This window comes from Mastigoproctus giganteus, chromosome 10, assembly GCF_048544385.1.
Source record: "Mastigoproctus giganteus isolate SK-2022 chromosome 10, ASM4854438v1, whole genome shotgun sequence".
Taxonomy (NCBI): Eukaryota; Metazoa; Arthropoda; class Arachnida; order Uropygi; family Thelyphonidae; genus Mastigoproctus; species Mastigoproctus giganteus.
Genome location: NC_143584.1, coordinates 211301592 through 211325092, shown reverse-complemented (window position 1 = coordinate 211325092; position 23501 = coordinate 211301592). Strand labels below are relative to the sequence as shown.

The following is a 23501-nucleotide window of genomic DNA, read 5'->3' as shown; positions in this document are numbered from 1 at the left end:
TGCCGTCAGACAACTAGCACACTTTACACTTTACTTTAACTGCGGGTATTATCCGCGAAGAAAACCAGCGTAGTAATACCTGCAAGGAAAACCTCCACGTATAAACTAATTGAGGTTGTTCCAATAGCAAACTGTTGCTAATGCACAGATTAAGTTTAAAAATATCTAAAAACTTTGTAAAGCAGTTTATTGAACTGTTTAGGCACCAACATTCTTGTCTGTCGAAGGCAAAATTTCGGGGATTAATAAAATAATAAAAGCATGGAAACTAATGCATGTGCAAAATTAATTAACGAAAACTGTTCACCCAAAAGCCCATGGCTATCCCAGAAGTATTGATAACTTAATTCTTTCTTTCTTTCTTAAAGTGACTGTTTACGCAGGATTACCATGTGTTACCATTGGAGTTAAAGTGACCTCATGATTTGAGCAGATCCAGTCCGCACCTGATTCCACACCAGCCACTCGATTGGACACGAGTCTGGGTACATGGTTTCATGCCACACCGTCACCATGGTGCAAAGATTTGAAATCGACTCATCACACGTGATATTTTTCCACCACTCCAATTGAATATTTTGATTTTTTTACAGAAAGAAATGACTTTTGTATGGTACACCATCAAATCCCAGATTCTTCAACTCCGACGACATAATTTGGTTGGAAACAAGTCTTTGCCTTGAATTTTTTCAGTTATTTGCTGCACCCTGGACCTTCTATTCTGACATGAAATTTGCTTTGAATTCCTGCAGTCCTGTTCTTTGAGTACTGACACATTTTTCTTTTAGAGCTGCGTTTTACTTTCATTGTTCACATCGTTTTTATACTTTTGTGATGGTTGCCTTTGACACACCAATAATTTCTGTTCTCACAATTGTGGCTCTTGCTAAGCGTGTTCCAACAACAGCTTTCTGAAAATTGGAAAGATCACCTGTGTTCCCATTGATTGGATCAACTAAGACAGTGATGTCCAATCTATGGCCCAAGGCCATAGATCACTGATGTGGCCCACGAATTACTTTTATACGGCACGTATGAAAAGTGAACTAAAACAGAATTTTAAAATTTGTTAATTATCAAAAAAAAATTCTCATTAAATATTTTGTTCAGTAAATGTAATTGTGTATTGTACTTAATGAAATTTTCGAATATTTTCAATTTTAGGTGTATCATCATCATCATCATCAGCCATTTTCAATCCACTGCAGGATGAAGTCCTCTCCAGCATTTAGGTGTATCATTATATTTATTCATTCATCTTAATATTGAAAAGCAGTGATCCTCATCAGGTTTTAAATTTTCTAACATGATCATTTAAAAAAAGAAAGAAAGTCATATTTTTATAATTTAAATAAATTCTAAAATAAAAATTACTGACAGATTTGTTAGTGTTGGGAATTTGTATTTTTTATAATATAAAATAGCTACATAATATAAAGCCTTTCAGGCTATATAATATATAGCCTGAAAGTAAAAAACGGTAACATGAAAACAAATACTTCCTTCCCTTTAACAAGATATGGAAAATGTAACAGAATAATTTTTCTCGAATCACTCAGTGCGACCCATGAAAGGAATCTAACTTTGAACATGGCACCAGTACCAAAAAAAGGTTAGACATCACTGAGCTAAGAAGTCCCAGAAGAGTGTACAGTACTTATCTGATGCCAAGGAAATTGTGGTCATAATGTACATTTATTTGTTGATGCCAACTGAAACAAGTTTCTTATTTTTTGTCCCGTAAGTTTAGTTCTCACTACACTTTTATTTTCACTCAAATTTAACTTTAATAACTGGATAAAAATTCAAAGCAAATGAGAAGGCTGTATCTGCCATGGAAGCCAGTATTTTATGGCCTTCATGACTCATTGGATTAAACACACTGAAGCATCACTGAGCTAAGCACATACAGTTTAGAAAAGGGCTTACAATTGAAGCAGGATGCCAATGTTGTTTTTCATATGCATCAGTAATGCCATATATGCTTGTTAATAGACTTCTGCACAAGTTATCCTGATGAGTTCCATTTGGTAAAATTTTATATTTCTAGCCCTGGTTTCCAGGAGATTAATTTTGAAAAATAATGAATCACTAGTGTGAGTCCACTGCTTTACAGTGAGGATACGAACTTTTCTTCCCCCACCCACCCCAGTATTTCACTTTGCCATTACAGTAATACTTGAAGTGTTGCTCTTTCTCTTAGCAATTGCTTTCACTGTGCAGCAGCATGGTGATCAAATATCAATTGTTGAAAGACTGGAGCCAAAACGTCAATGTTATCCTGTTAAGGGAGTTCTTAAAACCAGGTATATTCTGTCTAGGAGAGGTGGCTGCCCAAAATGCACTTTTTTTGCTTCACCTGTTCGAGTTGTAATGAATTGAATGTGCTTTTAAACAAGTCTTTACATAAAGGTATGCAATGTACAAAAAGGTTAACTCCTCCACCAAGGTAATAATCAAAAATTTCATATACAAAATTTGCAAGATATTAGGCAGTTCTAAATACTTTTTTAAATTCCTATCTGTTTGATTTAAATCTTTGACTTTTAAGTATTTGTTGCTGGAATTTTTATATGGATCACAATACATAAAATCATGTGAATAAGTTTCTAGTTATCTACCAGCCATGTCAAATTTTATTGGAAGATGTTTCTCGATTATGAACAATACCAGGGATATTTATGAAGGAAACTGCTTTCATCTGCCTCTATACCTAGTGAAGTTAGTCTGTTTAATTCCCATTTCCTGCTGAATGAGAACAGGTGCATGTATACCAGGAGTACGAGTATAGTAAACAATTTTGATGAATTTGAAATGCTGGTCAAGACATCAAAGGCAGATATTGTTGGGATATCAGAGACCTGTTGTCACTGATATAAGGAATGCAGAATTGGAATTTGTAAAGTGCAATGTGTACAGAAAGGACAGGATCCCGGCCATTTTTTTCCAGCATTGATACAAAAAATACCGGTTTTTCGGTACTAATTTAAAAAAAATAATAATTGTTTATAATTTAATCACATAAAGGTTATAAAATCACCTTTATGTGATTATGACGTCGTTATCTCTACTAGCAAATGTTTGATAAATCATCAATAGGACACCATGCAACATTGCAACCTGTCCACAATTCTCGGACAATTTCATGTCTGACCATATCGTAACTCCCAAGTCCAGTTCCTCCACTACTGACTTTAGTTCAACTCCATCAAGTGTATAAGTTATTTTGGGGTTGCTGTTCCCCAGGTGCAAGACCTTGCATTTTGAATTAAAGCATAGCTGCCACTTTTCTGACCATCCCGGAAGTCCATCTAGATCACTCTGAAGCTCTCCTTGACGGCAATCATTAATTAGTCTGATCTTTACATCATCTGCAAGTTTAGACCTCACGCCCTCCATCTCTTCATAGATGTCCTTTAAGATAATCAAAAAAAAAAAAAAAGTGGTCCCAATACTGATCCTTGGGGAACCCCACTACTTACATTAACCCAATCTGAGGAATAACCATTTATCAGAACCCTCTGCCTGGTGCCATCAAGCTAAGGATTTTCCCTATATTCCAGCCTGCTCCAACTTATAGAGTAACCACTCATGTGGGACTGAGTCAAATGCTTTGCTGAAATCCAAATAAACAATGTAGAAATTATTCCCTAAATCCAGCTCACGATTGACCTGTCAAAATGGCTAAGCAGATTTCTTAAACATGATTTTCCCTTTACAAAACCATGCTGTATCCACAAAATTCCATCTAAATGATCCTGAATTCCACCCTTGATCATTGCCTCCATGATTTTCCCTACTACTGAAGTAAGACTGGCCGGTCGGTAATTTCCCATTACACTCCCAGAACCGCCTTTATGTTCCAATTTACACCAATCCAACAGAATTTCTCCTGTCCAGTGATGCTCTCATAACTAGCCTTAATGGTTCAATGCATTCACTTGCCGCCTCCTTTAAGATTATATGCCATCAACCACAGGAGCCTTATTCATCTGTAGACGCAAAAGTTTTCTAATCAAATAATCATTTGAAATTTCAACATCATTAATCACATTTTTTTCAACTTCACTTCCATAATATCTCATTGACACAAAGGGTTTTTTTTTATGTAAATATCAATGCAAAGTAACTGTTGAGTTCATCTGCAACTTCAGCTATGGCATCTTTTTTTTTTTTTTTTTTTTGATTTGGTAGTTGTTGGCGCATCGGCTTCTGTGGCCATATTGCACCTCCCAAGGTTTTTGCAGTACTTTGATCCAAGCCCGAGGCGGGAATCGAACCCGCGACCTTTGAGTTGCCGGGCAGGTACTTTACCCACTCGGCTAGCCCGGTCGGCCTATGGCATCTAATACTATACCACACCCATTACATAAGGGTCCAATCTGATTTGTAATTCTTTTCTTTGCATTTATATATGTGAAGAATTCCTTAACCGCACTCTTTGCTCTCTTCGTTATTCGTTGTCCCCACTCTTTGCTCTCTCCCAAACTCAGTAAAGATACTATAGTGAAAATTATACTTCGCTTAATAAAACTTTCTCCTTCAGAAAATGATGAACATAATTCAACCAGGGAAGGCCAACACTGAACAGAACATCAGTGTTCTGCAAATTCTTTCCAAAATAAGAAATCAATGAAATATTTTTAACTATTTTTGCTAAAAAAGTTCAAAGCCCAGAAAATATGGACTGAGATCACCTCAGTAGCAGAATAATCCGAAAGGGCGTTTTCTGCCTCTAATCAAATATGTACTATGTACCAAAATTAGATCCATTTTAAACGATCATACTATTGATTGCTTATGTTTCTTAAGAGCTCACTTTATTCGGACAGGTAGTGTGGATGCTTAAACATAACTAAACTTTGCAGTAACAATATGTATTTTTTTTTAGAATAACTGTATTTTAATTTTTTTCAGTATATTTATTATTGCAATAAAAGTTTATTTAAAACATGAATTCAAGTAATTACAGCACTTGTTTTTTACTTACTTTAACCTAATTGTCATCAAAATTTATTGAGAAAAGCGTTTGTTTTTGGAATACTGGTATCCTGGTTTCATTAATTAAAAATACTGAAATTAAGATTTTGACTGGTGTTGGAAGCCCTAGGAGGGTTAGGCTGTTAGTTAAGAAACATAAGATTTAAGGCAGCGTATCCAGTTGACATAGGTGGACAGTGCAATGTTGAGTGTAACTTAAGCAATGGAAAAGCAAAAACGAGAGGAGTGTGTTATAGGGCTAATGACTCTGATAAGTACAATGAGCAACTGTACAGAGAAATAGAGTGGGCCAGTAAATCAGAATGTCTTACAATGAGGGATATTAACTTTTTTTTTTTTTGTCAGATATTTATTGGAACTTGTGCAGGACTTTTGTGAATTTATTGGATGACTGTTTTCTACAGCAACCAGAGGGAGTCACACTCTTGATCTGATTATCAGTAGTGATTATTCATGAATTAAGAATCTGCAGATAAAAAACTACACACGGTGGCAGTGATTAGTGTACTGATCTGGGATTTATTTAAAGATGTAACTTCCATAAGGGGCAAAGGGAAGAGTTTTTGTAAAGGTGACTTTGGTGGTCTCAGTTTTTAAATTCTATACAGTGGGACCAACTGATGCTACCAACAGTAAATTCTAAATGGGAAGCATTCAAGGAATTAATCTTGGAAGCTACTAGGCTTTTCATTCCAACTAAGAAATACTGTTCAAGTTTTAGGCCTAAATGGATGTCAGATGAACTAATGAGATTCATGGCAGAGAAGAAAATGCATGGGATGTATATAAATTATCAGGTGACACAGAAGCCTATGGTAGATATAAGGCAGTCTGTAATCAAATTACAAAGTTAGGCAAGAGAAGGCAGATTAGAGAAATCTTTGACAAAGGATGCAAAGAAAAACAGCAAAGACGTGTTTACTTATGCAACTTTAGAAGGGGATGAATCAAATTGTTCCACTTGATATCAATGGTTTGACTGGCGATGAACCTGCTGAGGTAGCTGACAAACTGAATGAGTATTTGCATCCACAAAGGGTACTAGGAAAGTTTTGCAATACAGCTTTGTTTATTTAATTTTTTCAAAGTAATTTCCTCTACATTCAATACACCTCTCCATCCTCCGAAACCAATCTTTAAAACAGTTCTGCCAAGTTTCACTAGGGAGTAAAGCACACTCGTTGTCCCAAGCCCGTAGAAGGTCCTCATCACTGGAAAACCGCCTCCCTTTTAGCTTCATTTTCACATGCGGGAACAGTGCAAAGTCACAGGGAGCAAGGTCTGGCCTGTAGGGAGGGTGCTCAAGAAGTTTCAGTCCTGTCGTGGTCAAATATTCGGTGCAGGCTTTGGCGCGGTGAGCTGGAGCATTTTCATGATGGAGGTACCAGGTGTCCATTCTTGACTTTGGCCACAGGTTCTTCATAGATCCAATGACTTTAGGCAGGCATTGTTCAGTATACCACCTAGCTGTGACTGTCTTCTGCGTGTCCAAAACGACGCGTTCCACAATTCCACTCGATTTGAAAAATACAGCTATCATTTTCTTCTTTACAGATCGGGATTTTCTGACAATTACGGGTGTGTCGTCATCATCAAAGACCCAAACTTTGTTTTGAGCCTTGGTCGGCAGATCGTAATAGTACAGCCAAGTCTCGTCACCTGTCACGATGTTGTTCACATACCAAGATTGTCCCTTATCAAACTTTTTTAACATCTCCCGGCACCAAGTCACACGTCGTGTCATCTGCTCTTCAGTCAGTTGATGCGGCACCCAGAGAGAACAAAGTTTTTTCACGTGCAAATGATCTTGCAGAATCGAACGAATTGCTGGTGCATTTAGGCCCAAAGTATCCTCTATCTGTTGGTAGGTCACTCGCCTGTTTTCGTCAAGCATTTTCCTCACAGCAGTAACGTTTTCCTCTGTAACTGACGTTCATGGCCTTCCCGGCCTCTCAGAATCCTCCAGAGTGAAATTTCCCCTTTGGAATTCTCTATACCACCTGAATATCGTTGTACGATGGGGACAATCATCATCTAGTGCAAGAGTCATTTCTTCTAAGCACTGGTCTATGGTTAAACCGCGCACGAAATTATACCGCAAAACTGTCCTTATCTCATTTCGTGACCACGATGCCATCGCAAGCACTTTACACTCTCACTAATGAATAACTGAGCCCATCGACATGGCGCGGCGGCTACTATGCACGTATGAACATGTCTCAACATGCAGCTTCCTGTGATTCATTGTTACATCATATTGCAAAACTTTCCTAGTACCCTTTGTACATTCACACCAGGAATTCTGTAGGGAAGTGGAGATCAGAAGTTTATCAAACTATAACTGGGAGCTAAATGATTTTGTAATAACTGAGCAAAGCAGAAAATAGAAATCGAAGTTCAACATAAGAAAGGCAACTGGGTGGAATGGGACCTATTCAGTTATGTTAAAGGAGGCAGCAAAACAAGCAAGTAAACTCTTAGCCATAATTATGAGTGCATCCTTGGATTCAGGGGAGCTCACGGACCAGAGATGTGAAACTGTATCCCCAATTTACAAAGGGTGATATGAATAATTACAGAAGTGTTAGTTTAATTTCTATTCCAGGGAAAATAATGAAATTACTGGTTAAAGAAGCAATGCAGGATCACCTAGACAAGACTGCAGTTATAGTTCAGACACATGAGTTTGTTAAAAAGGGAAATCTTGTCTGACCAATTTCATTGGATACTATGATGTGGTCGCAAAGGATCTGGATGCAAAAAATAATTTTGGTATCATATACTTGAAGGCATTTTACCTGAAGTGGTTGTTGTTGTAGGATTTTAACAGCATCAGTGACTAAGGCCATATTGCTCTGTGTATACTGTCTGTAAATTGCATGAGTTCTGTGGCCAATTTTCTGGTTCCCTAGCGAAAACCAGTTTCTAGGAGAAAAAACCATGCTACCCTCGCCTGACTAACTCAGCCACATTGTGAAAAAGGCCCATAAAAATTCCAGTCATCGATGGTACTCAAATTCGGATTTTTCCCACCCGGTGTGGGAAGGATAACGATTCTACCAACCGTGTTACCATGACTATCTAGAGAAGTAAACCACTATACTTTCAACACACTAATACATGTATTTCTTATTGTGGGGTGTTGAAGCCTATACCAAGGAACATCTACTATTGAGAACTCAAAGTTTAATATCATTTTCACACATGTGGGAGTTAAGTGCAATGGCATTCTCTTAAAACATGATGCTGATGATAATAAAAATCTACAGTAGAGCCTTTGGGTGCTATGAAATGTACTGTCATATTTAGAGTGACAGAAAATTTCCCTTTATAGCAAAATTTTTTTTAAAGCATAAGAAAAAATATTCTGAGGCATCAGCATATACCATAACAATGATTTATCTGTATACAGATTTTCTAAAGGAAACAGTATCATGCTAAAAATGAACCAATTTATTAAATGAACAGTATTTCATACATTTTAAATACTTCTATATAGCAGTCTAGTACAACAATGCCAATAATGAATGGGTTTTACTATTTATGAATAAATTATTTTGATTGAAAATCTGGAGAAAAGATCACAAAACAAATGAAACAAATGAAGTAAAAAATAAATAAATATAAAAATAATGACATTAAAATTCTTTTTATAAAACCATGCACATGATAAACCATCTATTTCATGGTTGGAGGAATGTTTAACAGTAGTGCAAAAAATAAAATCTAATCAATAATTACATTTATTTTAAAATTTTACAAAGTGCAATTTAAACATTGGTCATTAAATATTTTATATTAAAAGTAGTCATAGATTTCAAAAACATACTGTATACCAAAATTAATGTAGTATCATTTAACTATAATCCACTTAGAAATCTATCTAAACCAGCTAGAATCCAATTAAGTTGTTAAAACAAAAGGCATAAGAAAAAATTCTCATATTAAATAATTTAACACATTTAAAGCAAAATATTAACAGAGATTTCCAAAATGGGTGTCACAATGCCATGGTGTGCCATGTAAAGTTCAAAAGGGCATCGCTAATTTTGGCATCATATCAACATTGTTTTCATTGCATATGTTGATGTAAACTGATTAAAATCGAATCATTGAGAAAATTTTAAAAAAATTTATAATTTTTTTTTTTTCATATGCTTTCTCTTTAAAAGAGAACTTATTAACTTTCAAAGAGAAAGTTAATAAGACAGTTGATATCAGATTGCCTTGGTTGAGCTTAACGCCCCCCCCCCCCCCTCTCTCTCTCTCTCTCTCTCTCTCTCTTTTGTTTATATATTTTGGCTTGAAACAAAGGAAGTTCTGTGCTGGAGTTCTATAAGTTGAATGTCCACTAACTTAAAAATAAGGAACAAAATGGATAGTGTTGAATAATTACAAAATTCTGGGTGAATGTGGAATTATTTTTGGCACAAATGTTTCTGACAGCATCAAATACATTTAGAAAGCACTGCATTTACAGCTATACAGTTAACACAACTCGAATATGTACATGCTCTCTGAATAGATTTTTGGCTGTGAAGGTGAAGTCACACTAGGTCCCTTTCTATGTAGAAAAAGTAATAATGTGAAAGCAGAATGGAGTAAACCAGAAAACTAAATTTCCTAATATTGATAGTAATATATGACCAAAATTCATTATTAGATAATAAAATTACCTATTAATCTAACCTTATAAAGAATAGCATGTAATTAATGTTATTAGTCCTAATGACAATATTATTAAAGACCTTTTGCTAATTTGCTTTAATTTAAGAATTTTTAAATTATTAAACACTGTTTTTAGTAACCATACTACTCCAGGATCAGAAATTCTCAATTACTATTTCTGCTTTGATTTTTTATATACACCATCAAGAACTTGACCATCCCATATAACCTTGCACTTTTATTCACAGAAATAGTATGTGAAAATAAATTAGAGTGAGTATTTACCAAGGACACCAAAATTTACAGATATATTACACTAAAATGATAAACGATTAAGATTCTGATACAGGTTGATAACGAAATGTGTATACAGAGGTGTTCCAAGTTTTGCATCATCCTTATCTTTGACAAAGTTTTTGAATTTATCTCTGCAATTTCGTATAAAATATTTATGCCATGTTTCAATATTTTTTCATTCAAAATTTTAGCCTATATTAAATATATTTAGACTCAATATTACTTAGTAGTAAAACGTTTTTGGTAGGATGGAAGCTCCATGCCAATCAAAACAAGAGATTCAACTTTATTCTGGTGCATTAGAGGTTAAACTACTTGCTAGATCATTCAATGAGTTGAATCTCAAATCCCATCAGTGGACATAAAAGCAGAAAGGGGGGGGGGGAGGTCTGCCACAATTTCTGTATCACAAAGGGATGGTTTTTCCGTGTGGGTGGTACTACCATATTACCGCCCATCAAAAGGAGAGTAAAACTGAATTAAAAACAAACTGCAGTCATATGACTATTAAAAACCACCAAACTAGAAATAGAAAACATATTAAACAGCACTAGGGATGTCAAACCAGTTAACTGGTTATTTGAGCAGATTTATAACTATTCGATAACTGGTTATTAATGTCCAGTAACCGGTCATTTCCTTTTTTTGGTGGGTTATAAAAAAAAGAATGGTACTCTACTGCATAATTGACAAGATTGTAGTTTTTGATAACATAATGTTCTGAAAGAGCACATATTTTATGTTATACTGTCATTCAATGCTACAAGCGTCGCTGTCGTGTTTCATTATCTTTTAAGAGATAACAAATAAAAAATAAGTAATTGAATGACAGCGAATATTTACACACAAAAATAGATCTAAAATAGTTTCTTTGTTTTATATTTATAATGATATATGATATGGTTTTTTTTTATTGTATGACAGTGTTTTATTATCAAGTACGTAATAAATTCATTAGATATTTTTACTGCAGCGAATTTGTTTACATATCGCAACGAGATCGTTTATTAGTCCTTGATTATTTTCCGTTTAATTTTTTTTGGAACAGAGTTTCAATTTATATGTCATATTTTATTATATTAATTTAAAATTATTTTAGGGGTTTTTCAAGATGAATTCAAAGAAATCAGAAGTATGGAATTATTTTAAAAAACCGATCAGCATTCTGCTCGCTGTTCTCAACGTTCCATCACTAGACAGTGCAAAGGAGGTTCCACAACAGGACTGTGAAATCATCTACACAAACACATTACATTCGAAGACGACAATGCTACTCCTGACTCTGCAAAGAAACAAAAAATTGAAAGCGGTTCTATATTGATATATATAAAATGCAAAAGTTTAGTCGAACTATTGTCTGAATGTGCGGCGAAAGGTAATTTTTCAATTAGTGAAAAGGGGCTATGAAATGCCACAGAGCCGAGCAACAGTAAGAAAGTTAATCATTTAATTTTGTAAGGAGGTAAAATTGAAACAGAAAGATGAATTCCTAAAGTTAATTAACAATAATGTCAAATTTTCCATAACGATTGATGGACTAGTGTTACTATGAAGAGTTATCTTAATGTGACTTTACACCTATAAAAAAGCAATTATAATTTGGGACTGATTTACATAAAAGGTACTTTGCAACGCCCTTCACACTAAACTACAAGAATTCAGCATTGAATTTGAAAAGGACATTGTTGCATCTACACATGATGGTGTAAAGGTGATGCAAAAGTATGGTTTGTTAACTGGAGTGAACCAGTTATGTTATAGTCATGCTATTCACTTAACTGTTCTTGATGTTTTTTTATCAAAAGTAAAAGAAATCACTTGACGAAGAGGTTAATGAAGATGAAACTGATGACGTATCCAATTCTGATGATGATTTACAATTAGAAAATAGTTTAGATATTTCGTATCAGAATAATAATGAACTGGAGTTAACAGAAAATTTAAATACAGTTGTAACGTGTTCAAGAACTTATAAAAGTTTTAAAAAATTCAATTCTTCAAAAATATATAGTTGAAGAAAAGGGGAAAGAATTGTCATTACTTCTAGATGTGAAAACCAGATGGAATTCATTAATTCCAATGTTTGAAAGATTAGTTCTTGTTAAAAATTGTATTAAAAAAACTACATGATATGAGACAAACTCATGTATATTACGAGAGTGATTTCAAATCTATGGAATTAATAAAAATTTTAAAACTGATAGAATTAGGTGTAGTAGAACTTAGCAAAGAAACAACGACATTGATGACTGCGGAAGGTATTTTAAAATTCATGTTTGCAAAACTTGAAGAAATAGACAATGATTTAAGTATCAAAATGTCAGTTAACTGGTTATCTAGCACAAAAAAAAAATCAGATAACCAGTTATTAAAAAATCCCGGTTATTTGACATCCCTAAACAGCACCTAGCTGACTAAAATCAAATTCAAAGAGATGACAAGGTACTAAGTATTCCACTTTGCAAGAGGAATGATGGACATTTCCTCAGTTCGTGTGTGAGCTGATGAGGGGCTGAGAGTGTCTTATAAGATAATTCTGAGCCCAATGATCAATATATGTTCCATTTTATATAATTCCATGAGAGAAAGATCAATGCACTAAGTAATAAACTTAGCTTGCTCATGTTACGTACAGAATGGTACTAAACCCTACTTGTAAAATATTTTTTAAATTTATTAACCAGTGTCACATTCAGTCAACTGTCATCATTCCACACATTAAACAATTCATATTCTGTATTATGATTTTGCTGTAAAATTGGGAATTAACACATTTGCTTCCACCTATATTTGAGAGTACATCCAATGTGCCACAATTTTTGGAATGTTGAGAAACAACATTACAAAAATTTATAAATAACGGTTGAAAGTAAGTCTGGAATTTGTAGCTAAGTGAACATTTACTTTTGGGCTGAGCTTTAAATCAGAAGAAACCTCAAAATTTTATGAAAATTTATTCATATATATAAACTAACCTCAAGACAAGCAAAAAACAAAAAGAACTGTGTGCCAGTCTATAAACAAAAACCAAGCATTACTGCAATAAGAGTTCAATCAGTGTGCTGATATTGAGGAATTGTTAATTTCATATACCTTTACTTTTACAGCACTCATTTATTGACCACTCATATGCATTAAATAAAGATTATCGGACTGAGGGGAGAAAAAAAAAAAAGAGGAAAAAAGCAAGATATAACTGGCTCCATTCATTCTTTAAGAAAAATATAGACCTGAACATACAACAGAGAGAATACCTGCTATCAAAGAGATAGATTCCAATCATGGAGTTAAGATACAAAATTTGCTGTTTAAGGTAATACCAGTACTATAGAATAATTACAGCAGCTGATATGATTCAGAATTACAGAATGGATGAAATAGGTATCCAGGTTAATTCCATGCAACGAAACATTACTGCAATAATTTCAAATGTATTCCAGCCAGCTTCAAATAATTTTATGAACATCAAGTCATCCTATATGAACAGCAATTCTCTTATATATAGTGAATTTCATCCCAAAAAGGATGCAAAAACTGAAATTAAATAATTTCGAAAACCAAACTAAATAATGCCAACCATAACAGTTAAGGAATCCTAAAGATAACAGGCTGTCTGATGTGTGAGCAAATTTGAGAACAACAATGTGACATTATAAAAGTCAGAATAAAAATCTCAAAAAACTAACAAGAAGTCAGGTTTCTGACATCTCAATAGTTTTAACTACCACGGCACTTCATCACATCCTTCGCTTTTTTAAAAAACTTTATTCACTTTAAGCTGTATCAAATGTATTGGTAATGCAAGGCTTATGAACAACTCTGAATTTATAATTTACATATGGATCTATAGCAGATATCTCTGAACATTCATTGTAAATATATATATATATATACAAAAGCCCATGTATGTTTAACAGTGATAAACATTATTAATATATAACATGTTACAACTTTCTATCAAATATACACATTTACACATGAAAATTCTTTTAAGTTCTTTTATGTTTTATTAAAAGAGGATCCTTATTTTGTCTTCACATATTTATCAAACAGAATCCTGTGTAGATATGGAAGATATTAGGGGTGGGAAAAACAAATAAATATATGAATTTATAATATATGAGAAAATTATCCTATTAATTTTTCTATTATTCTAATTTTGATTGTAATTTCTTTTTAAATATAACAGGAATGAGGGAAAATATTGCAAATACGGCTAAAATTAATACTGATGTCAAAGATATAGCATCACTTGAGGAGGTCAACTGATGAAGTGTAGTGCCAGCCTGTATGGCAACAAATGAAGGTGGAGCAACACCTAACAGAGAAAATAATACAAAAATAAATCAGTTATTTCCAAGTATAACTCACACAAGTATTTTTATAACTTTATTATTTTAACATAGCAAAAGCTAAATCATCTATGAAATAAGTTAGTAAACAGGATTTACAAAGCAGTCCTCACTTTAACAACTGATTTCATGGACTCTACAGCCTCTGCTAAATTAAAAATATGAAGAGAGAAAGGATTTGCATGAGAACATGTCAAATGTGTTCTTATGCTGATTCAGCAGAAGGCCCTCAGCTTATATAAGGATTTGAAGGAGTTGAGAGAGACTGATGAAGTGAAGAGAAACCGTTCAAGGCTCCACGTGGATGGTTTTAATGATTCCAGACAATAAATTAGGTTGACAGCATGAGAATTCAGGGAGAAGGCCAGTGCCAAGACAGAGGCTATAGATAAACTTCTGAAAAAATTTAAACTGACTGAGGTAGGCAGCTATGGTCCTAGACAAGTGTCAAATGTAGATGAAACCAGGGTATATGGGAAGTATATGTCTTCTAAGAGCTGGGAGCACTTTGCGCATTTTATTAATGAGCAAAGTGTTCCCAGCTTCAAGGCCTCACAGGACTGGCTGACTTTTCTGGAATAAGGCAGTGCTAGTGATGATAAGATGCTAAAAAATATTTTGCTTTCAAGATACTTCTCCTTTTAGAAAATATTAACTTCCACAACCCGGATTTTGAATAGCTGTGTCCAAGCATAAAAGTTGTTTTGTCATCAAAGACAAAATCGATTATGCCAGAGAATAACTGTAAAACTTGAAGACATTACTTGCAAAGGACATTCTATAAATTCAGTGGAAAAATTTACTTGTTTATGCTACAGCATGGGCACTAAGTCAGAGGAATTTGCAATTATTTTGAGCTCAAACCACAGTCCACTCAAATGCAGGTACATTATTGCACTATTACAACTGACCACTTGGCTACATGGTAGAGACAGACTCAGAGGCCAGGAATACACAAAATTGCTTAACATTTTATATGACTGTACTTTATAACTGCAGCCTAGGGAGTGGCCTTTAGCATTAACAGAATCTTAAATGTAATGTACTTTATAACTGATTCTACCTAAGATAAAACCTCTTCTTGTTTAACGTACAGCACTTGGGAAAAACTGTATCCTAATGTGCTTTGAAGGGGAGGGGTGAAACCACAAAAGAAAATATGCAGTGATATAGTCAAACTAACGTGAAATTGGTTTTGAAGTACAAAACAATAATTGAAACTGCTTTTGGAATGACATACTATGTCTCCAAGTAATGTAGACCTTCTCAAATTAGACCAGTAGACTTTTGAAGAAGGAACTATAGATGATGTTCACAATATTTTTAAAAGGAAGGGATTTGCAGTTCTAGTGTAACAAAGTATTTCTAAGAATGCCTACACAATATAGCATGGATTTTAAAAGATGTTTTGCACAGGCTACAGCAAAAAGGAACCCAAATAGCTCATGGATGAGCCTGAACTATGCACTTCTGGCATTCAGGCAAAGAAAACTGCTGCAACAACAGTTACTAAGTCACCTATTACAGAAATCAAAATGCTGGATGTTACAGAAGCAAGTAGTAGTAGTAGTAATACAGGCATGTGATGCAAAAAAAGCAAGCATATGAGATTATGCAGCATCAGCCAAAAAAAAAAAAAAAACAATTTCACACAGTCATTCCCTCTAAAGGTTTGTCCAGTTCCTCTTTGAATTTATTTAAGCTATCAATTTCCACAACAACTGATGGAAGTTTGTTCCAGCAATTAACCACCCGCTGGCTAAAGACAAATTTCCACACATCAATTCTACAACTGTTTGTTATTTGGTTTTAGGAGCATTAGCAACTAAGGCCATATTGCTCCGAGAATATGCGGTAGTCATTCCCTGACCTTTCTGCATCCTCCGTGTGTCACGGGCTCGAACCCCGGTCTAATCAAGAAGCGTGTGCACGCACAATTCTACAACTGTCTTTCCTCAATTTGAATTTATGCCCCCTCAGGTTCATAATCTCAGCACGTGGAAGAATCCCATCAAAATTCAGTGTGCTCAACCCATTCAAGGCCTTATACACCTCAATCAGGTCACCTCGCAGGTGCCTAGTCTCCAACCGCTGCAATTAGCAGAATTTAAGCCTTTCTTGGTAAGAGAACCCCTTCATTCCCCTCACCAATCTTGTTGCCCTTCTCTGTACACGTTCAAGCAACTCTGCATCCTTCCCAAAATGAGGCCTCCAGACCCGTATGCAGTACTCAAGGCATGGCCTGACAATTGCCTTATACAAATGGGTTAATCACCTCCTTTTCCCTGCTAGCAAAATTCTTGTATATCATTGACAATACCCCATGACCTGCTCTGGCCACCTGTCTGCACTGCTCAGAAAACTTCATATCTGACTGCACAATCACTCCCAGGTCTTTTCCATTTTCTACCACCCTGTGTAGTACCACACAGTTGGTATGTTTCTCTGCGGTTACTTCTACCTATATGCAGTACTTTGCATTTGTCAATGTTAAACTTTAGATGCTACTCCTCAGCCCATCTGCACAACTTTTATAAATCTTGCTGCAGTAGCACACTGCCATTAACAATCCTGCGAACCTTTGTATCATCTGCAAACTTCGACTCTAAGCCTGATATACCTTCAACAATATCATTGATAAATATACAAAACAATAGTGGGCCCAACACCAAACCCAGTGGAACTCCACTAATAACATTAGTCCATGAAGAGCAGCATCCATTGCTTACCACTCTGTCTTCTGCCACTCAACCACCCTTTCATCCTTCAACAATATCATTGATAAATATACAAAACAATAGTGGGCCCAACACCAAACCCAGTGGGACTCCACTAATAACATTAGTCCATGAAGAGCAGCATCCATTGCTTGCCACTCTGTCTTCTGCCACTCAACCACCCTTTTATCCATTATCCATTGTAGCAACTTACCCTTAATACCATACTCCTCGAATTTATACAGTAATCTTCCATGTGCAACAGTGTCAAAAGCTTTCCTGAAATCCAAGTATATGATATCAAAATTGTTTTTTGCATCTAGTTCTTTTGTAACCACATCATAGTATCCAATAAAATTTGTCAGACAAGACTTTCCCTTAACAAACCCATGTTATTCTGAATTATTGCTGCAGTCTTGTCTAGATGATCCTGCAATGCATCTTTAACCAGTGGCTCCATTATTTTACCCAGAACAGAAGTTAAACTAACTGGTTTATAATTAATCGTGTCAACCTTAGATCCCACTTTGTGAATTGGGGATACATTTGCACATCTCCAGTCCATAGGGACTTTCCCTGAGTCCAAGGATGCTCTCATAATTATGGCCAAGGGTTTGCTTAGTTCCTTTGCTGCCTCCTTTAATATAACTGGATAGATCCCATCAACCCCAGGCGCCTTTCTTACGTTTAACTTCGACAATTTCTCCTCCACTTTTCTCTCAGTTATTACAAAATCATTAAGCACCCTGTTACAGTTTGATGAATTGCTGGCATTTTCCTCCCTTAATAACTCCTCATGTGTGAATGTAGAAGCAAAATAGTCATTCAGATTATTAGCCATCTGAGCAGAATCATCAAGAGTCGAACCACTGATATCAAGTGGATCAATCTGATTCATCCCCTTCCTTTTACAGTTTATTTGTAAAATAATAAGAGGAGTTTACCTCAATACAGTATGTAGAACACTTCCGCATGATACTCTCCAGAAATTAAAACAAAAAAATCGAAAACTTATATCAGAGTAAAAAATAAATAATTAAAAACCAATTTAACACAAATATTAAAAAGAATCTAACGAAAATATTCAAAAAGATTTTCCTTCCTGAAGCTGACAATGCTTTTCGACCGTATATCGTGATCACAGGAATAAAAATTACGGAATATCGTTGAACCTGAATAAAGTATTTTTTGATATCAAAAAATACTTTATTTCTGTCCCATATGTTGAACAGTGGCACAAACAGCTTAACAGATTCTTTAAAGATACCGAATTTAAAATTGTGGCCAGGCCAATACGGAAATTACACACTATACTGAACAATCACTCAGTTTCATTCCACGTTCGCAACACAAATTAATGATCTGGTATACAACATTTCTTGCGGTGATTGCGACTCGTCTTACCAAGGTTCGACGCGATTTTCTCTGAATATTCGTGTAAATCAACATGAAGCCTCAATTCCGTGCTTCTCGTTCAGCAGCGTCAGAATTAGCCTTCCATGCAATTAATGAAAAACATACTTTTTTATTTAACGAGGTCAAAATACTTAATGTTCAACGTAATTATACGCGACTATTAATTGCAGAAACCGTAGAAATTAAATTACACACTAATTCTGTTAAATGTTGAACAGCCATATTTGATCTCCAATGCGTGGACCTTTATGTGCATGCGCGAAGACAAATAATCGCTATTTAAGTTTCAGGTTCAACCCTATTCGGTAATTTTCATTCCTGTGATCACGACATATGGTCGAAAAGCGCTGTCAGCTTCAGGAAGGAAAATTGTTTTGAATATTTTCGTTAGATTCTTTTTAATTTTTAATTGTGTTAAATTGATTTTTAATTGTGTTAAATTGATTTAAATTGGTTTTTAATTATTTATTTTTTACTCTAATGTAAGTTTTTGATTTTTTCGTTTTAATTTCTGGAGAGTATCATACGGAAGTGTTCTAAGTACTATATTGAGGTAAACTCCTCTTATTATTTTACAAATATTAATATCAAAGTAGAACGTATTGAGTATTCAGCTCTGATTCATACTATCTAATTCATTTTTTAGAGTTTATATAAGTAAAGAAGTCCTTGCTGTTTTTCTTAGCATCCTTTGTCAAAGATTTCTCTTAATCTGCCTTCACTTGCCTAATCTCCTTTGTGACTTGATTACAGACTAGATTATATCTGCCACAGGCTTCTGTGTCACCTGATAATTTATATGCGTCCCATGTATTTTTCTTCTCTGCCACGAGTCTCATTAGTTAATCTGATATCCATTTAGGCCTAAACCTTGAACAATATTTCTTAATCGGCATGAAAAGCCTAGTAACTTCCACAATTAATTCCTGGCACCTCTGTAGCTAGGAGCAGTAGTGCATAGCACACGCTTCTTGATTAGACTGGGGTTTGAGCCCATGATCACCAAATACGGAGGATGCGGAAAGGTCAGGGAATGATCACCGCATATCCCCAGAGCAATATGGCCTTAGTTGCTAATGCTCCTAAAAACCAAATAACAAACAAACAAACAATTAATTCCTTGAATGCTTCCCACTTAAAATTTGCTGTTGGCAACATCATCAGTTGGTCGCACTGTACAGAATTTTAAAAACTGTCTGAGATCACTGTAGTCACCGTTACAGAAGCAAAAACCCTTCCCTTTACCCCTGATGGTACTTATACCTTTTAAGTAAATCCCACATCAGTAAACTTATCACTGCCATCTAGCGGTTCATTTATCTGCAAATTATTAATACATGAACAATCACTGCTAATAACCAGATTGGTTGGTTGGTTGGTTGGTTGGTTGGCTAGTTTGGATTTTATTAGCGCATTAGCATCTAAGGCTATAATGCGCCAAGACCACCTGCTGATAACCAGATCAAGAGCATTAACCCCACTGGTTGCCTCTCAAACATGCTGCTGAAGTGATGTAGCTAACAGTTGTTGACCCATCAGACACTAGTTCCTCCACCAATCCTCTCTCAATACCTTCACCAATCAAGCACAACTCATCAAATTCTGAAGGTAATATCATAAACGTGATTGATAGGTCAAGGTTAATTCTTTTAAAATTCCTCTGTATTCTTCAATTTATTTGAAACTATTATTTTTTTTAATTCTGAAATAATTAAAAAAAAATGTTTGCCGAGACGTCCTTGAATGTCAGCTCATCTCATATCTAGAAGCTAATAAAGGTGCAATATATGTATGTAAACCACCATGTGCTTAAATTGGGTTTCTGTTAAAATGATCGGTAAGTAGAGAGAGAGAGAGAAAAAAAAAAAAAAAAAAAAATTCATTTAATAAAAATGAATGACAGGTTAGGATAAAAAATGCCAAAATATGGTTTTCTATTAAAAATGAGTAAAATATTTTGCTTAAAAATGTAAGTAAAAATTTTAAGCATTTAAGTAGTACATAAAATGCTAATTTTATTTTTTATTTTTTATTGTTACTTGTCGGCGCATCGGCTTCTGTGGCCATAATGCACCTCCCAAGGTTTTCGCACTACTCTGATCCAAGCCCGAGGCGGGATTCGAACCCGCAACCTTTGGGTTGTCAGGCAGGCACTTTACCCACCCGGCTAGCCCATTCAGCATAAAATGCTATTTAATGATTTTTAAATTTGGAATTGTTTCTAAATATATGTATGTGTTATATAAGCACATAAATTTGGGTTGTTAAAATGAGATAAAACCTAATCCTACCTTTCAGTTTGTATTCCTAACCTATTTCACTGTTTCTTATAGAAGATATTCCCCCACTTTGAGTCACAGTTACAAAGTATGACTCAAACCAGGGACATTCTACTTACATAAAGTTTTGAAAATTTTCTGGTAAGTACCCTTGACATAACACTGTTTACACACCCCACCTCTACAAAAAAATTATAGCACAACAGAAAAATCACATGCATGTTTCATGAACACAGTTTAACTGCAGTTCTATGCAAACAGCATTTACAGAAATCACTCATGGAACTAAATGGACATTAATTGTAAATATGATTTAATAGTTCAAAAAAATTGTGCTTCCATTACATTAAAGCAGAATAATCTTGATCCCAATTAATTTACCATAATAAAAACTGATATATATTAATCATAAAATATAGTGTATAATTAAATTAAACTCATAATAACTTTTTAAAATCAACAATTAAATATAAAATCTACTAGTTATAATAGAGCTTTAGTTCATATTGCTGTCCATTATCAGTTATTAATAAGATTCATGTAAGAAATGTTTACTACTTAAGATATTTTTACACGAACTGGATGCATTCTCTCCAGTATGCTACTAATATAAGCATAAAGCTTGATTTGATGTCTCTTGTATAAATATCATCTTGTTACATATAACCTTTTTCTTAAAGGAAAAATACTTACCTATAAATGTACCCAAGAAAAACAGTAAGAGTGGAACATCGATAACTGGTGAGGTAATATTAATGAACCAATTGGGAAGGAATGGAGTAATGCGAAGGAATATTATGTAATTTAAGAGATTTGAACGATGATTGTTTACCTGAAAAAATTAACAACAAAAGTACATTATTAATTTTATAAATCAGCTTCCCATTCAAATACACAAATGAACCAACAATGTCCATTCATGAACTTATATTTAAAACTAATCATCATACAAAATCCTTGATTTAAAAACCAATAATTAATGGTTAATATATATTTACGTGTTGTCAACAAGAGACAGAATCCTAATAGTAGTAGTAGCAAATGATGCAAGAAAGCAAGCTGCCAAAAAAATAAAAATACACACACACTTCAATCATCCATACCCTCCAACAATTATTCTAGTTCTTCCTTCAATTTATTCAAACCATCTGCTTCTGCAACAACAGATGGAAGCCTGTTCCAAAAAGGGTATAAGGCTTTGAATGGTTTAAGCAAGCTCAGTGCTGATGGGATTCTTCCTCTTGCTCAGATTACACACCTGATGGGGGGGGCATAAATTCAAATTGAAGAAAGACAGTTGTAGAATAGATGTGCAGAAATTTTCCTTTAGCCAGCAGGCAGTTGATCTGTTGTTGTGGAAGTTGATAGATTAAATAAATTCAAGAACTGGACAAACTTTTGGAGCAAATGGATGGGTGAAATGGGAAGTTTTTTGTTTTTTTTTTGGTTGATGCTGTATAAGCTTGCTTTCTTGCATCATATGCCTCTACTAATGCTAAAGTTGCACATTTTGTTAGGCCGCAATTCGGTCTAACAAAATGAGTTAGAACATAAGCCATCTATTTATGATGTGGTGAAAAACCCACAGAGATATCCATTTGGTCTTCATTTTTTGATGGGCCTGTTGATTAATAGTCTTATCTAACCATCTTGGGCATTTTTGGTTTCAGCAAGATGGAGCACCTTTTTTTTTTTTTTTTTTTTTTTTTTTTTATGTGAACCCCAAACACGAGAGGTATTAGAACCTATAGTACTTAGTACCGTGCTTGGATTGGAGGTTGAGGAGACGAAAGAAGATATTTGTTGACATTGGACTTGAACTTCTGTAGATTGTAATTTTCAGGAAATACGTATGAAGGAAGGTTGTTCCAGAAAACGGCAGTTGAATGAATAAATGAGGAAGATGAAAAGTTGGTTCTGTGGGTTTGAAGTTGGACAGTAAATGGATGTTGGCTGGTGGCGGCACGTGTTCGGACTGTTTTGAAAGAGAGAGCGGGAATTATAGAAGCCAATTCAGAAGAACAGTGCCCATGGAAATATCTGTAGAAGAGGCATGCAGCAGAAACAGTACGTCTATGAGAAAGCGAGTGGAGAGACTCTGTTAGAGATGAATCATTAATTAACCTAACTGCCCTCTTCTGAATGGAATCAAGAAGCCTGAGAGAGGTTTTGGGGGCACCACCCCAAATGTGGGAACAATATTCCATGGCAGGGCGGATTTGCGATTTATACAGAGTGAGCAGCTGTTTGGAAGAAAAGTAACGCCGAGAGCGAAAGAGAAAACCAAGTTTTCTAGATGCAGAGGAAGCAATATTTGTAATGTGCTTGTGCCAAGAGAGATTAGAAGTCAGGGTAATCCCCAAAAGAGATATATCCTTTTGCCTAGAAATTGGAGTGTCACTAAAGATAAGCATAGGAGCAGAAGAATCCTTTTTGCGAGATATAAGACAAGACTGAGTTTTAGAAGGGTTGAAATCAACTAAGTTGTCTTTGCCCCACTGGAGAATTACCTGAAGATCGGCATTTAAGGAATTGGTAGCAGATTTTCGAGAAGTTGAAGCTGATTGAGCAGGGCAAGGTTTCTCAAAATGGAAAGTTGAATGCAATGTGCTATCATCGGCAAAACTATGGATAGGATTTCCAGTCAATGGAAGAAGGTCATTGATATACAAGAGGAAAAGAGTGGGGGAAAGAACTGAACCTTGGGGGACACCGGCATTAGTGGAGAAGTTAGAAGACAGAGAGCCATCTACCATCACCCTCAGTGAGCG

General features: G+C 35.0%; 1 protein-coding gene across 1 annotated transcript in view; it reads right to left on the bottom strand.

The window, feature by feature from the left end:
- Positions 1-14093: 14093 nt before the first annotated feature.
- Positions 14094-23501, bottom strand: part of LOC150079848 (transmembrane protein 41B-like) — a 43863-nt gene continuing 34455 nt past the window's right edge. Inside the window, exons 6-7 of the mRNA XM_090382562.1 lie at positions 21424-21562; positions 14094-14284 (exon numbers count right to left, since the gene is read on the bottom strand). Coding sequence (XP_090238688.1) covers positions 14115-14284; positions 21424-21562 — 309 coding nt within the window. The 3' untranslated portion in view covers positions 14094-14114. The remainder of the gene's footprint in view (positions 14285-21423; positions 21563-23501) is intronic.